Source organism: Protopterus annectens, chromosome 16.part0 (genome assembly GCF_019279795.1).
Source record: "Protopterus annectens isolate FY-2018-M chromosome 16.part0, PAN1.0, whole genome shotgun sequence".
NCBI lineage: Eukaryota > Metazoa > Chordata > Ceratodontiformes > Protopteridae > Protopterus > Protopterus annectens.
Genome location: NC_056750.1, coordinates 176,977,430 through 176,993,737, shown reverse-complemented (window position 1 = coordinate 176,993,737; position 16,308 = coordinate 176,977,430). Strand labels below are relative to the sequence as shown.

The 16,308-nt window shown below is 41.0% G+C and overlaps 1 protein-coding gene across 1 annotated transcript in view; it reads right to left on the bottom strand.

Annotated features, from left to right (window-relative positions):
* Positions 1–16,308, bottom strand: part of LOC122790948 (extracellular calcium-sensing receptor-like) — a 190,554-nt gene that overhangs the window by 18,436 nt on the left and 155,810 nt on the right. Inside the window, exon 3 of the mRNA XM_044058653.1 lies at positions 6,612–6,833. Within this exon, the coding sequence (XP_043914588.1) occupies positions 6,612–6,833 (222 nt within the window). The remainder of the gene's footprint in view (positions 1–6,611; positions 6,834–16,308) is intronic.

Genomic DNA, 16,308 nt, shown 5'->3' with positions numbered 1-16,308 from the left:
AGTGCAAGTCTATGAGAATTAAGGTAATAAAGTTATGAGAATTAAACTAAGTTCTTAGGAAAGGTTACATGGCTTGGCACAACTGGGTACTGGTGTGTGTGTGTGTGTGTGTGTGTGTGTGTGTGTGTGTGTGTGTGTGTGTGTGTGTGTGTGTGTGTGTGTGTGTGTGTGTGAGTGTGTGTATGCCTTGTTTAGTGGCACTGTTAGGGAAAGGGTGCTAATGAGTAGGGTTGTGATTAGGGGCAGGAGTGGGTTTAGGGTTAAAGCTAGTACATGTGAGTAATATGGAGAGAAGGGGTGAAGGTGAAACTGTAAAACATACAGTCTGGTTGTATAAGGGGAGACTACAGTCTTGTAAATGTACAGAACAGCTGGAAAAGAGGAGGATACAACTGTAAAAATATATAATGCAACAGTATAAGGAGAAGCTACAGCTGTATAAATGCAACTGCGTGTAAAATGCACAGCACATCTGTATGATGGAAGGGTATGACTGTTCAAATATATAGTACAGCTATGTAAGGAGAGGGTACAGTTATATAACTATGTGGTAGTTGCTGTTATACAGTACAACTGTATAAGGACAGATAGGTATGTACAGAACACAGTGGAGGCACATAAAGGGAGAGTATAGCTGTATAAATATAATGCAGCTGCTTAAGGACAGGATACAACTATCTATATATATAGTGCAGTTTTATAAGGAGATGGTATGGCTGAATCCTCTCCTTATGCAACTTTATGGTAGTGTATTATTGTACAAGACAGCTGTATAAGGTGATGGTACAGCTGTATCGTCTATTTATACAGTTGTACGGTAGCGTATCATTGTACAAAACAGCTGTATAAGGAGATGGTACAGCTGTATCCTCTCCTTATACAGCTATACGGTAGTGTATCATTGTACAATACAGCTGTATAAGGAGATGGTACAGCTGTATCCTCTATTTATACAGTTGTATGATAGTGTATCATTGTACAATACATCTGTATAAGGACAGGATACAGCTGTATCCTCTCCTTATACAGCTGTACGATAGTGTATCATACAGCTGTCTAAGGAGATGGTACAGCTGTATCCTCGTCTTATAAAGCTGTATGGTAATGTATCATTGTACAATACAGCTGTAGAAGGAGATGTTACAGCTGTATCCCTTCCTTATACAGCTGTACGGTAGTGTAACATTGCACAATACAGCTGTATAAGGAGATGGTACAGCTGTATCCTCTCCTTATACAGCTGTACAGTAGTATCTCCCTGTACAATACAGCTGTCTAAGGAGATGGTACAGCTGTATCCTCTCTTTATACAGCTGTATGGTAGTGTATCAGTGTACAATACAGCTGTATAAGGAGAGGATACAGCTGTATTCTCTCCTTATACAGCTGTATGGTAGTGTATCATTGTACAATACAGCTATATAAGGACAGGATACAGCTGTATCCTGTCCTTATATAGCTGTACGGTAGTGTATTATTTTACAATATAGCTGTCTAAGGAGATGGTACAGCTGTATCCTCTCCTTATACAGGTGTACGGTAGTGCATAATTGTACAATACAGCTGTACAATTGTACAATACAGATGTATCCTCTCCTTATACAGCTGTATGGTAATGTATCATTGTATAATACAGCTGTAGAAGGAGATGGTACAGCTGTATCCTCCTTATACACCTGTACGGTAGTGTCTCATAGTACAATACAGCTGTCTAAGGAGATGGTACAGTTGTATCCTCTTCTTATACAGCTGTACAGTAGTGTATCGTTGTACAATACAGCTGTATAAGGAGATGGTACAGATGAATCCTCTCCTTATGCAACTGGATGGTGGCGTATCAGTGTACAATACAGCTGTAGAATGAGAGGATACAGCTATATGAATACAGCATAGCTGTTTCACGCAGCAGAAGGTACATCTGAACAAAGTTACAGTATGTCTGAGTAAGGATAAGGTACAGCTGTATAAATAAACAGTATAGCTTTATAAGGAGAGTGTGCAGTATTATAAAAATATGGGGCAGCTGTATAGGGAAGAGAATACAGCTTTACACATATGGTATTTCTATATTGTTGACACCAAATGACAGATTCTTTAAAAGCTGTGTTTTTTAATTAAATTGCATTTCAAGTGATAGCTGTATTTTATTGTTTTATGTCATGCTTTCTTTGCATTATGATTATGTTGCCTCTACAATCTACCATGAAATTTGCAGTTGCTTAATTAAGGAAATAGTGCAGGACAGACTTTTCAGTGCAGATGACGTTTGCCCTTACTTCCCTATTATGTAACCATGGAGTTGCATATTTAATATGAAGGGAGACTTTCCTAATAGAAAAAGAAATGTTGTTTTAGACTATTTGCATTTTTACATTGATCAATGCCAGTTTGGTTGTCTGGTTTTATTTATGCTTTGTGTGTGTGTGTGTGTGTGTGTGTGTGTGTGTGTGTGTGTGTGTGTGTGTGTGTGTGTGTGTTATACATTTGAGTACTGGATGAGTCATGTTAACTGTCACAAGACTGCCCCACAGGTGTTCTAGGTAGCGTGATTTGACCATAATTCTGCAGAACTTTAAAAAAATCTATATTTTGTTACAATTAATAGTGGATAATGCAGTTAGAAATGGAGGATTGTGCTTCAAGATGTGAATGGATAGCTATTTTCTTGTAAGGGATTTGGAGTCAGTAGATCAGATTAGCATATACCTATTTAAATTCTGAAGACTGTAATTGTGATCTACAAGTCTGAATGTGGGGGACATATACTCTACATGTGTGAATGTGGAGGACGTATATGCTACATGTATGAAAGTGGGGACATATACTAACTACAAGTGTGAATGTGGCGGACATATACTCTACATGTGTGAATGTGGGGGACATATATGCTGCACGTATGAATGTTGGGAACATATACTAACTACAAGTGTGAATGTGGTGGACATATACTCTACACATGAATGTGGGGGCCATATACTAATGACAAGTGTGAATGTGGAGGCCATGTATTCTACATATGTGAATGTGGGGGACATATACTAACTACAAAATTAGTGTATCTTTGATTATTCCTCCTACTGGCTTTAACTTTTAAGTGCAATGTTTAAACTGTGCTGCATTGCAGGACCTGCCATTGTACTTAGGCAATAAACTAACTTACTACTATCATATCAGGACACCAGTTTCCCAATGATCTAAAGGCTACTGAAAATTCCCAAAACTGAATGTCTCACCAAAGAGCTTAAATCCCTAATGAAACTGTATGATGAAACCTGGGAAATGTGGAAACATGACCCCATTTCCTACACCCTTGGATATTACAAACCTTGAACAAAAAGCCCACTCGGTGACTCAAAACCAAACACCTAAAATCTAAAACAAACCTCCTTTTTTTAATCCCCTAAACATTTATGGCAGGAAGTCAACAAACTAACAGGAAGATGGTCCCCAAATGAATTATCAGTCTTGGGTACATATACTGTCCCACTGGTGAGCTTAAACCTTTGGACTTTCTCATAGAATTCTCCAGCCTTCCCACGTCTTCATTTACCCACAATGCAGTCACACAACAAAGACACCCCCCCCCCGCCAAATTCATTCCATCCTTTTACTTCTCAAAAGCTGTCTAAGCAATTTTTAACCCTACTTGAACAGATTCATATGGTCTCACCATCTGGATCTAACTATCTGCTCTTGGTTCCTGTACTACTGCAGAAATTTCATCATCACACCCCTCTTAAGCACATTTCCAGCCTTTGCTTCACCAATAATACTATGTTAAATATTTGGAAATCATGTTTTGTCAGAGCAATACTTCAAAATAAACCAAGTCCTGTTCTTGCAGTCACTTCCACCCCATCTCTAGCCACCCTTGGTAAAATTCTGGAAAAAAAATCATATATAACCAACTTATCTACAAAAATATCACGTGTACTCCATCAAAATAGCATGCATTCTGGGCTGGTAGGATCACAATGACTGTTTGATGGACCCTAACTGATAACATCTTAACTAATATGGATAAAGAAAATGTTATTGGTGCACTGTTCTCAACTTAGACCATGCCTTTGATATGGTCAGCCATCCAGTCCTAGTTCTGTAACTGCAAGACATTAGGAAACCACAATGGAACTCCAGGAGTGTGTTAAGGCCATCAACTGTTTCCTGTCTTCTGGAGTTCCATTGAGGTGTGGATAACTGTTTTCTAAGCTGCACTTGCACCTTTTTCTCCTTCATTGTGGGTGCAAGACATTAGGGTCAACGCTAATGCCACTGCATGGTTCAAAGAATTTCTGTCCAACTGTTCATTCCAAGTAAAGATAGGACCTAGTCATTCCAACATTTCCTTCATTCACTGGGGAATCCCATGGGGCTACAGTCTAGCACCTCTTCTGTTCTCAATCTTCATCAACAAATTTCTACTAGACCTGCCCCATTTATCACAAACTCCTTGTGCAGATGATATGGTCATGTATACGTCTTATCCCTCATATGGTGTCAAATCATAGAACTGAAACTCAGCTTTAAAAGAGTCATGGCTAAACTTCAAGAAATTACTTCTCAGTGCCAAAAAAATAAAGTCGATGTTATTCCATACCCATAAACGATTATTGAAAACTCCCAGTCCTTTTATATCCTTGGCCATGATAACAATCCCAGTGAAACCAGTACTTCATTTTAGATATTTAGGGATCTGGCTGGATCAATCACTAAACTTCCATGAGCACATAGAAAAGTTGAGAGACAATATCAACAGTCTACTGTTCTGGGCCAACAAAATATCTCATTTCTGCTCACATCCACCAAGGGCTACTACAGGGAAAAGCATCCTCTTTGCTCATCTCAAGTATGGCCTCCCCTTGTTTGCATCTGCCTCTGTTAAAATCACTGCCATCCTTCAAAACCACTCCAATAAAGTATGCTGATTCTTAGCTAACTCTCCATGGAATGAACACTACTCTTTACTGTTTAAAAAGATTAGTGGCTTCCAGTACAGACCATGCCAGATATTCTTTTTGGTTCCACACTCTTCAAAATACTCAAACTTGACATCCCTTCACCTCTCTCTCTTCAGAACTTTTTACTGATACTCAGACATTTAACCTAAGAAGCCAAGCCAGATCCATTCCTTCCCTACAAACTCCATTCTTTCAGACTGCAGTCTACTAGCCATTGCTTCTCTGTAATGGCCCTGAAACTATGGCAGTCATTTCCTCCTAATTTAATAGCTCAGATAAAGTGCTTCCTGTTCATGCCATAGTTCAAATGATAATGAGACAGTTTGAATGCACCTGTCCATCTAATGAACATGTTATGTAAGCCAATTTCTGCAAATACGCAATAACTATACCTCCCAAATACGAGCAATATGACAAACTCACTCATCCTAAATTGTGTCAGCTTACCACACCATTACTGCTCTAAACCCACAGTGCATAATCTAGTCTTGTCTTTTGTCTTATTGTTTCCATTAGTTTTCCTAACCTAGCGACTACAATCCCTTGCAACTTCTACCTATATCGCCACCACTTCTACTCCTCCTATTTTAACTCTTCTCCCATTTCTATTCCACATATGTGACTGTACATCTATTTCATTTGTTAGATCTTCTGTGTATGTATAGTTTGGAAGATTTTCTGTTGTCACCTCACAGCAAGAGGTTCTCCCATTCGATTCTCGGCTGGAGTGCCTTCTGTGTGGAGTCTGCATGTCCTCCCCACGGTCGAGTGATGTTTAAATACATGCAGGTAGGTACGTGCATGAATGGGTGTGCCTTCCTTGAAGGTTGGGCATCGGGCTGGCAACTCGGCACCGTAAAATCCATTGCCAATCATTAGCAGATTGGAGTTCCGCTGTGGCGACCCCTAACCGGGAAAAGCCGAAAGACTTTAGACTCATAAATGTAAACCATAGCTATTTGTAAACTGTATATTGTTTTATTGTATTTTGATGTAACCCAAGCTGAGCCTGTAAATGGTTGTCTGATTAGTGTTTCACCCTGGTAAACAAACTGAAATAAATATATAAATATGAATAGAGACAGACACACAAGCACATATGTATATGTTTCAATATGTATTTTTAATATGAAGTTTCTTGCTGCTTAAACAGTAAGAACTGCATTTTGAAATTTTCCATGCACAGAGATTACATTTGGGAAAGTTTAACCTAACATTAAATGTATAATTTATTGATATTATTTATATAATGAAATCAACAACATGAAATAGTCTGGAACAGGCCAAAACATGTTTATCCTTGCTTTAATAAAGGATTGACCAGTGATTGCTTAACATGTTGACCACAGAAGGACCAGGTTAGACATCTTAGTAATTAATTTATTAACCGGGTTCAATACTTGTCAGAAATGTGTGTATATAAGCCATGCAGTCCTTTTAGACTAACATTTCTGCTTTGGTTTACTTTCTAGTTTAATTTTTTGTAACACATTAAGAACCAGTACACACAAGTATGTCTTTTCAGGTAAAGGTTAGCCTATGTAAATGACTTATCCATGTCATGCAACATGTATATGCAGGTTCTGGAAGCCAGTAACTCAAATGTTTTATCAAGTCTGCTTCACATCTACTAAAGAAATGAAAGTTCATTACCTCAGTATGTCCGGCATGCCACATGATCTGACTTTCACTGATGACCAAGTCGGGTCTGGCACTGCTATTGTAATGTCCAACCTTAACATATGTTGTTAACTCATTCTGGTTAACTTGCCAGTTCAGAATATCATAAACAGCTGGTGGGTCCCCATTTATGTCAAAGAATATTTCATCACCGACTTTATTTCTAAAATGTACTTTTTTCATGTATGCCAACAGCTAAGGAAAAGAGAAGTACAGAATGTAATGAATTACCACATAACAGAATTATTTCATTATAGGCTCCTGTCTGCTGATGATCAAATACATGCATAACTTTTTGTGAATTATCTTGCATTATTTCATCAAGGGAATATGCCTCTTTTCTTTTCCTTGTTTTCATTCTTTCTTTCTTTTCTTTATTCACTCTGTTTTTTTCATTGGCTCTATCATTTCATTTTCTCTTTAAAGAAGATTATTATTTCTTCTGCCATAAAGTCTTCTAAAGAAGCAACTGTACTGTAAGCAACAATCTTTCAGGGATACCACCAAAATGTCAATAGCTTTAATGCTGATACACATACACACCCTTGATCACACATAGATCAAAGCCTGCTTGTCTAAAAAGAAAAGACTACAGTCTTTTCAACTATAGTGCTGTCTAGAGACGTAGTTTTTTATGTACTGTACGAAATGCTATAGTAAGATTTTGGGAGTAATTCAGTAAAGCCTACACAGAGCTATTCTCTGTGTAGGCATAGTGGCATGGCCCCAACATGTAACATGGCCGCCGAACGATCCAATAAGCAGGGCGGAGAGGAGTGCACCAGCATGCGGACGCAGAAGTGTCAGTGGAAATCAAATCACCTCATAATCTGGTGAAATCCATGCAAGTGATAGCAATTTGCAATCCAGTAAGCAGAAAGGCACCCGTGTAGGTGCTGTGTTGGCGTAAGAAATGTATGCAGATAGAAACTGTGTACCGGACTATAAAATTTAAACACGAGTTGTAAAAGCCCATAAAAAGAGTGGATATGGCACTGTAGGCATATAAATGGCTAAACCTTTAGCCAGGGAGTCCAAAAAAACATGCAAATCATTAAAAAATATTATTATTTTTAATGCATATATCAGATTTAAGCAGCACAAAGCAACACCCAAACATGCCTTTATGCAAAAAAATAAATAAAAAGTGTAAAAAATGATTATTAGACATTTTCAAAAATATTGCATTATAGTGCCCAGCATGCAGAATCATACAATGGCAGATTTCAGTGGTTGCTAAGGAGGCAGGCCCTGGAGTAGTGAAGTATTCAGAGTATACACAGTTAGGTGTGTGAAAATGAGTTAGGGTTATTGAATAGCAAAACAGCCCACCATGTCCGCAGGTACAACCCCATGGTAGGGCTAGAACTGTGTAGACAGTAACCGAACAGGTAGCTGACATTAAAAGGGGGTGAGTCACTATAGGTTTAAGTGGATTGGAGCTCAGTGGCACCTGTTTGCACTCAGCTAAGCACAGCTAAGCAAGGGGGGTGTCTGATGCTGCTAAGCTCTGCTTAGCCCCGCGGTGTATGTTTTAGCTGGTTAAAGAAAAGCTAAGTGTGCCCATGCATAGGGGAGGGTCCTGACAGCTGGGCACTGTTTACACTAGTGCCACTGGTTTGTGCAGTGCACTGCAGTGCTTAGCAGTGAAAGAAATTAAAAACAAAAAGGAAATAGCCTGGGAAAGCCAATCAAGTAGAAATGACTTATAAGCTCTGTTCCACTGACACTGGCCCATTCAAACCCCTCAGTGATAACCCTGGCAGGTGGAATGCATCATAGCCAGTCAATCACAGAGGCTGCATCTGCAGCACACCAGTATAAAGTATGCATACACCCTTCAATCTGACTTTATCACATACTCTGCACCATTGGAGTACACACTTGCCAATTTTAACTGACAAAATGATAGGGACTACTGCTGTTCTGCTACATCTGTATGTGCTAGATGCTGAGGTCAGTGTTGATGCTGATGCTGACAATAGGCCCAGACTGAGGAGGAGAAGAGTGTTCAGGCCCAAGGTAACCTTCCACCGGCTACATGAGCTGGAGGCTGTAGAGCACTACAGGGTGGACAGGGACATACTGCAAGAACTCACTGAGCTCTGCAGGCCTCACCTCAGACCCACAGTCAACAGAGGGGAACCCATCCCAGAGGAAGCAGGTATGTGTAGCCTTAAGAATATTAGCTACAGGTACTTTTCAAAGACCTACTGGGAAAATGATGGAGGTCTCACATGCATCTGCATCCAGGGTACTCCACCAGTTCCTGGATGTCATTCAAACACATGCCAGTGAGCACATTTATTTACCCCGCACCCCTGAGGAGAAGGTCTGCAATATGCATCTCTTCCACCATATAGCACATTACCCATAGGTACTGGGTGCCATAGACTGCACTCATGTGCACATGAAAGCACCACACAGTGAGGAGGGCAGAGTCTACGTCAACCACAAAGGCTATCACTCCATCAACTGCCAGGTCATGTACAATGCCCAGGCCATTATCATGAATGTGTGTGCTGGCAGCCCTGGCCGTTATCATGATTCCCACATCTGGCATACATCACAGCTATACCAGACATTTGCCAGGAGGGACATCCCATATGGCCATCTAGTGGGAGATGCTGGCTATGCAAAGGAACCGTGGATGATGACACCCATAAAAAATGCACACACACTTGCCAAAGAATGCCATAATGAGGCACACCCACAAACTAGGAACATCACAGAGCATGTATTTGGGTTGCTCAAGTCATGGTTCCACTGCCTTGACATATCCGGTGGAGCTTTGCAGTACTCTCCAGCCACATGTGCACATATATTCACAGTATATGCCATGCTACACAATATGATCCTTTGGGAACAGCTGCAGCAGGAACATCACAAGGAAGGGACACACAGCCCCCCACCAGTGCCTAGGTCCCCACAGCCACAGGGGGACTTGGAGGAGGAACCCCCTGAGACTGTCCCTGTAGGCAGATGTTGGCATGCCCAGTATGCCCTGGCCTTGGCATAGCACATGAACTGATGACCTAGGGACTGACACCTCCCTCTGACACTCCATCTCACATACATAGTAAAAAGGATGTCAGTCACGCCACACAACCTGTACCTTACCGTGTATAGGCTGTGTACTGCATGCATCCGGCAAAGTCAGCCCTGAAGCACTGTTCTCTCAACTGTTGCAGGCACAAGGTAAGTCACTCTTCTTTACAACAAATGAATGGGGTAGTAGACTGTAGTGGCATATGTATGGACCTGCTGCCTGTATGCAAGGGAATGGAGTGGGCTACCAGGATAGCTGCAGACAACTGACAGCTATGTGAGACAACAGGAACTTTTTGCCCAATACTGGCTGCCCATAATATGCAGTAGGCCCCAAGGCAGCAAAGCCCACTGCACTATGTGAGGGAATAACAAACACTGGGGTCACAGGACTGATGCTTGACTGTCAATGCTAGAGTCCCCTATACCCAACACACCCATGTTCCTATACAGTTGCAGTAACAGTATCTTTGTAAGGTAATACCAGCAGACCACACAATCCCTGGGCTGTCCCAATCAGTCTGGTGACATGTACCAGTTCCCAAATATGCAGGGGTCAATGTGCTATGTACCTCATGTTTCATAGTGTCAGGAAGTAAACTGCACTGTCTGGTGGCTGTCATGGCTTAGTGGGCTAAGTTCATTACCATGGCTGATGGGGTATGTAGTTTGGGACTGGCTGCGCCTACTCTTTTGCATGTGAGCTACACCTATGGTAGGAGTTCTACAAACTGTCCATATGTCTTTACTTGTTACTGTGAGAAAGCTGGACAAAGACAGAAACAATGGAGAGACAGGAGGACATAGATATGGACAGTACACAGTTCTGAGTAACCTAGACGGTGGCTAGTAGAACAGCAGGTTGTAACAAATCAGTGTAGCACCAGGATATAAAGGCTGTCACGTAACTTTGTCAGTACTTACAAGTCAGTGGGCACCAACCATACCTCACAAATGTACAGACTTTCACAGAATGTCCACATTTATGCCTCATATATCTGTTCTGTTTGTCATAACATTGCAGTTGTCTGGCAAACTATTGGCAAATCAATAAAGGTTGCTGTGAAAATATAATTACAGACAATTGAGATGCAGACTTTATACCCATCAGTAAATGCAAGCTAATACAAAACCATTCCACCAACTGTCTAAGTCTGTAAGAGCAATATTAAAATCCTGTCCCCATGTTTGGGCCTGTGTCCTACTGTTATATATGGCCCTGTCCAGATTTCTGGCTGTAAGAGGTTGAGAGGTATGGGCAACATGTAGCCTTATAATAAAAGTGCAACACAAACTGTCTGAGAACCAGAGCAGATGTATGGGGCACAATGCTGAACAACCTGCAAAACAGGTACAGTCAGAGGTGTGAAGTCCATAACCTTGTGTGTGGTGTTGCATCTTCTACCCCAGTCACAGCATATCTACAACTACATAGAGCAGCAACACCGGACAAAGCCAGGAACTGGAGTAAAGCAGGACAAAGGCCCACATATAAGGGGAAGGAGAAACTAATGGCAAGGCAAATGTAGAAAGTGCAGAATAGAACAGTTTGTGCAGTAGCATGGGTTCCATGCAGTGTATGGAATCAGTAACCCAGATGTCTGTCAGTGGTTCCTCACATCAGTCTATAATTGATCTGCTACTGATGTACCAAGAAATCACAGTGCTATGTAAAATGTACCAGACATATTATGCAAAGCTCTGTTCAGTCCAATACAATCTGTATACACCCTAGATATGAGTCAGATATTAAGGTTAGCACACAGCCAGGAAATCCCTCAGGCATTATATCAGGGAGGTGCTGGACTGGTTAATCAGGCTCAGCAGCCAATTGGCTGTTCATAGATGCATAGGTTGGTACTAGGCTATTGGCCCTAGGGCCTATGCAAGCCTAGCCATAACAATTCCCTGGATATTTCTTCCCACAATATTTACTTCTCCAGGCCCCTGTCTAGTAGGGTGACTGACATGATCCCCGGGGTGAATTTCCTATCTCCCATCCAATCATCAAGGTTCCTTTTGAGGAGGATCAATGAGGCACTCTGCTTGATATGTATGGGCAGTCTATTCCAGAGTATGGGGAGTCTCTGGGTCAGGAACCTATCCCTCCAGCACTTTCTGTTCATTGTGATGACAAGGTTTAGATCCCTGGAGCGTGTGGCTCTGAGGGATTGGGATTTCTTTAAGTGGAGCATGTCCAACAGTTCAGGGTTTGACATGGCCTTGTATGTTAAGCAGAGATTGCCTCTGAGTAGACGATATGCCACAAAATCCTGGACTGGAGTACAGGTAGGTCTGGCCTGGAGTCCTATTGTAAGTATTGATGGTCATACTGGATATGCTCCTACACTTAGCTAATTTCAGCCCATATCTGAACTCACATCTGATTATAGAACTGTGATGTCCATATATTCCTGTGCATGCAGACAGCAATGTATACCTTAACTGTCTCTCTCTATCCCCATCAGACATGATTACCCTTATCTATCCATATGTGGCACATATAAGATATATCTCGATCTGTTGGGTTTTATATATATATATATATATATATATATATATATATATATATATATATATATATAGGTAACTATAGAAATATATCATATAGAGAGAGAGAGAGAGAGAGAGAGAGAGAGAGAGAGAGAGAGAGAGACCCTGAAAGGCATAGAGTTATGTAGTGCTGCAGCCACTTGTATGCCAATTATAACCAGTGGTGCATGCAAATAGTATGGTGAGCTCTAGTGTGTAATAATAGGTAGGTAGGGGTTCTAATCTCACATCAGCCACCTTGTGTGTGTTTTTGTATTTATTTCACATACAGCAGAATACACATGCCAAACAGGCCTATGTCTGTGTAATGGTCACTTATTTTATGGCCCTGTGACTAGTATTCTCCACAACAGTGGCCTCTCTGTCAGCAGCTACTGATGTCATCACCCCAACAGCAGTGGCAGACACTCTCTAAATGCATAAGCTCCATGGTGCATGTGATAACTATGTAACACTATAGTATATACAACTAAATAAGTAGTGGTTCTATTCCCAACAATGGCAACTCGGTGTGTGTGTGTGTAAGCATATCCTCTTGTGGCTGTGTATATATTTTGCCTATGTGTGTGCAGTGCCAACATATTTTAAGGCTTGTGCCTACCTGTGACCCCCCCTCTTGGCCTATATTACAGGGCCTGCTGATGTGATCCACCCTAGATTCACAGTTAGACAATCTCCAGACACATACGCTATGTGCTGCATGCAATAAGTACATAGCAGTATAGTACATACAGCTAGATAGGTAGGGGTTCTAATCTCAAACCTGGCAACCGAGTGAGTGTGTGTGTGTGTGTGTGTGTGTGTGTGTGTGTGTGTGTGTGTGTGTGTGTGTGTGTGTGTGTGTGTGTGTTTGATGGTTATACTATTTTGAGGCCTGTTCCACCCTGTTAGCCTGCTCATTGTATTACTTTACAGGGCTCGATGTCATCCACCTTAGATGCACCATTAGACACTCTACAGACACCGAAAAATTGTCCAAAAACCAAAACTGTATAAAAGTCACCAAGTTCAAGCGTCAGGAAGAGTCCACCAGTTTATTATCGGAAATAGTTACAAAGAAATCCTCTTGCAATTGTTAAAAGCAAGAGTGGTTAAAATCAAACCACGTGTGTGTGTGTTCGAACTAATTTCAATTTAAAAAACTCAATACAAGGCTTAAAATAAACTTTCTTCTTTACCTTCTTCACCTTCTAAAAGGTGCCGATTACTTCTGTGTTTATATATATTTATTTTAAGAAGCGATACTCGATAACGTTAATGGCAGTACACTTCCCAGTGACTTAGACACTTATTTTTGCCATTGAAACTATCTAACTGAGGGAAACTTTTTGTTTAGTTTCCCTGTTACCAATAAAACTAACACTTTGTCGCCATGTAAAATTCAATTAGCATATTTTTACATTTGAGAACTGTGACAAGTATTAAGGAATTAACTGTCTACCACTGAGATAAAAGTGTGATGAGAATTTAAAGTAATATAACTTTAAACTTTAACCTGTATTGTGCATTGACTTTAATGACGTATTAGCAACTAAGTTTCTGATAGGTCAATTTAAAGAAGAAAGTTTATTTTAAGCCTTGTATTGAGTTTTTTAAATTGAAATTAGTCTGATGTGTGTGTGTGTGTGTGTGTGTGCCTAGTAATTTCAACAGAACATTGTGGTCTGTATTTTTAGTGGTTTGATTTTAACCACTCTTGCTTTTAACAATTGCAAGAGGATTTCTTTGTAACTATTTCCGATAATAAACTGGTGGACTCTTCCTGACGCTTGAACTTGGTGACTTTTATACACCATTAGACACTCCCCAGGGTCATAAGCTCTGTAGCGTATGAGATAAGTATGTAGCACTATAGTACATGCAACTAGATAGGTAGGGGTTCTAATATCAAAACTGGCAACTCTATGAGCGTATGTCTGTGTATGCATATCCCCTGTAGCAGCATGGCTGTCTTGTTTGTGTGTGTGCAATGGTTATACCATTTTAAAGCCTATTCCACCCTGTTAATTCCCCATTGGCAACCTATTCGAAGGCTACTGATGTCATCTACCTTAGAAGCACAGGTAGACACTCTCTAAATACAATTGCACCAAGGCAAATGAGATAAGTACTTTGTTTAACAGTGTACATAACTAAATAGGTAGGAGTTCTAATCCCAAAACTGGAAACTCTGCATATGTTTGAATGCATATCCCCTTGCAGCAATGTGTCTGTCTTTTGTGTGTGTGTGTGTGTGTGTGTGTGTGTGTGTGTGTGTGTGTGTGTGTGTGTGTGTGTGTGTGTGCGTGCATGATTGTTATACCATTTTAAAGGCCTGTGCAAACCTGTCAACCCCCATTGGTAACCTATTCAGGCCATACTGATGTCATCCACCTTAGAAGCACAGGTAGACACCATTTAACCACAATAACTCTGTGGCACATGCACTATGTATACAGAGCTATAGTACTTAAAGCTCGGTAGATAGGAGTTCTACCCCAACAAGGGTAGGTTGTGTGTGTGTGTGTGTGTGTGTGTGTGTGTGTGTGTGTGTGTGTGTGTGTGTGTGTGTGTGTGTGTGTGTGTGTGTGTGTGTGTGTGCATCCCCTTACAGCAGTGTGGCTATATTAGGGCCACCACCATACCTCTCAACCCCTTAGAGTAAGAAAGCTGGACAAAGCCATATAGAAAAGTGTGACAAAGGCCAAAAAATAGGGACAAATTTTAAATGTTGCTCTTACAAACATAAATAAGTTGATAGAATAACATGTTGTGCATTAGCATGACTTTTCTGAAGGGTATGAAGTCTGAAATTCAAATATCTGTCACTATTGTCTAACTTCAATCTTTAATGATTTGCCACTAATATACCAGAAAACCACACTGTTATGAAAAAAGACCAAACAAATGTGGCTAACATCAGGCCATTCTGCAGAAATCTGTACAGGTGAGAGGTATGGCCATCACCTGTCCTACCCTGCAGGCTACAGTCCATGTTTGGCCAGGTGTAACAGAAGTCTGAAGAGTGTAGGACAGCAAACATTTCCTAAGGTTGCCTAATAGTTGCATAAAGCAGTTATTTTACATCAGAAACACCTTAATGTTATGAGGAATTCATATGCTATGGAAATGTGATAAAAATAAGCTGTAATATTGGAAGACCAAGAGAAGTCCTGTCCTCTGTACTTGCAGTGGGCATGGTTTGTCCTGCCATCTCTCACAATGCTACAAGATAAGTCCAACATTGCACATTTGATAAGGTGGCAACCCTACTCTGTGCTGCCTATGTGTGTGCAATATGTAGACATGTGGAGGCCCTGTGAGTAGCTGCTGCCCCCAATGACCCACATGTATCTAGGCATGAATGCTAACCACCACCACCCACATTTGTAGGTACTGCCTAAGGCTGTGGTGACTGTAAGTTGTGTGCTGTCTGTCATTGACCCACCAACTGATGTTAACACACCACAATGGGGTCTTACATCGGGTATGGAATGATGCCAAGGCCCTGGATTCAAGCTGAATGTAGAAAACAGTACCATCATACCATATGGCAAGGACATGGCCCCACTATTTTCCCCATCAATGGCAACCCCATAAACACACAACCTGCATTGAGAGACCTGGGTACTCAAGTTGATAACACTGTTGCATTCAGCCATCAAGTAGTGGCAATGGTAAGAAAAGCCTTGTATGTAGTTCACCACATAGGTAAAGGGAGTATATCCAGAAAAAGGTGGACATTACCTCTATATAGTCCTCAGTGAGTACAACTATAATTTAGTACCATGGCCCATTTGGTATGTACCTATCCAAACATCTGCGGAAACTGGAAAGACCATAGTAATACTCACAAAGGTAATCCATGGCCTGCAACACCTGTCCAATGCAGACAGCCTCGAACCACTAGTGTCCCACTTGGTATCAGACAGGTTGCCCACAGATGGGATGTGCCATTCCTAGATGGCAATGTTGTGCCCAGCCCTTCAACAGCTGACCCATATATGTGAGTCTAACTCTTTGCATATTACCAGTATGACAGGCCTGAATCTGGTATGCAACATCAACAAAACCTGTTGGAGAGATAGGT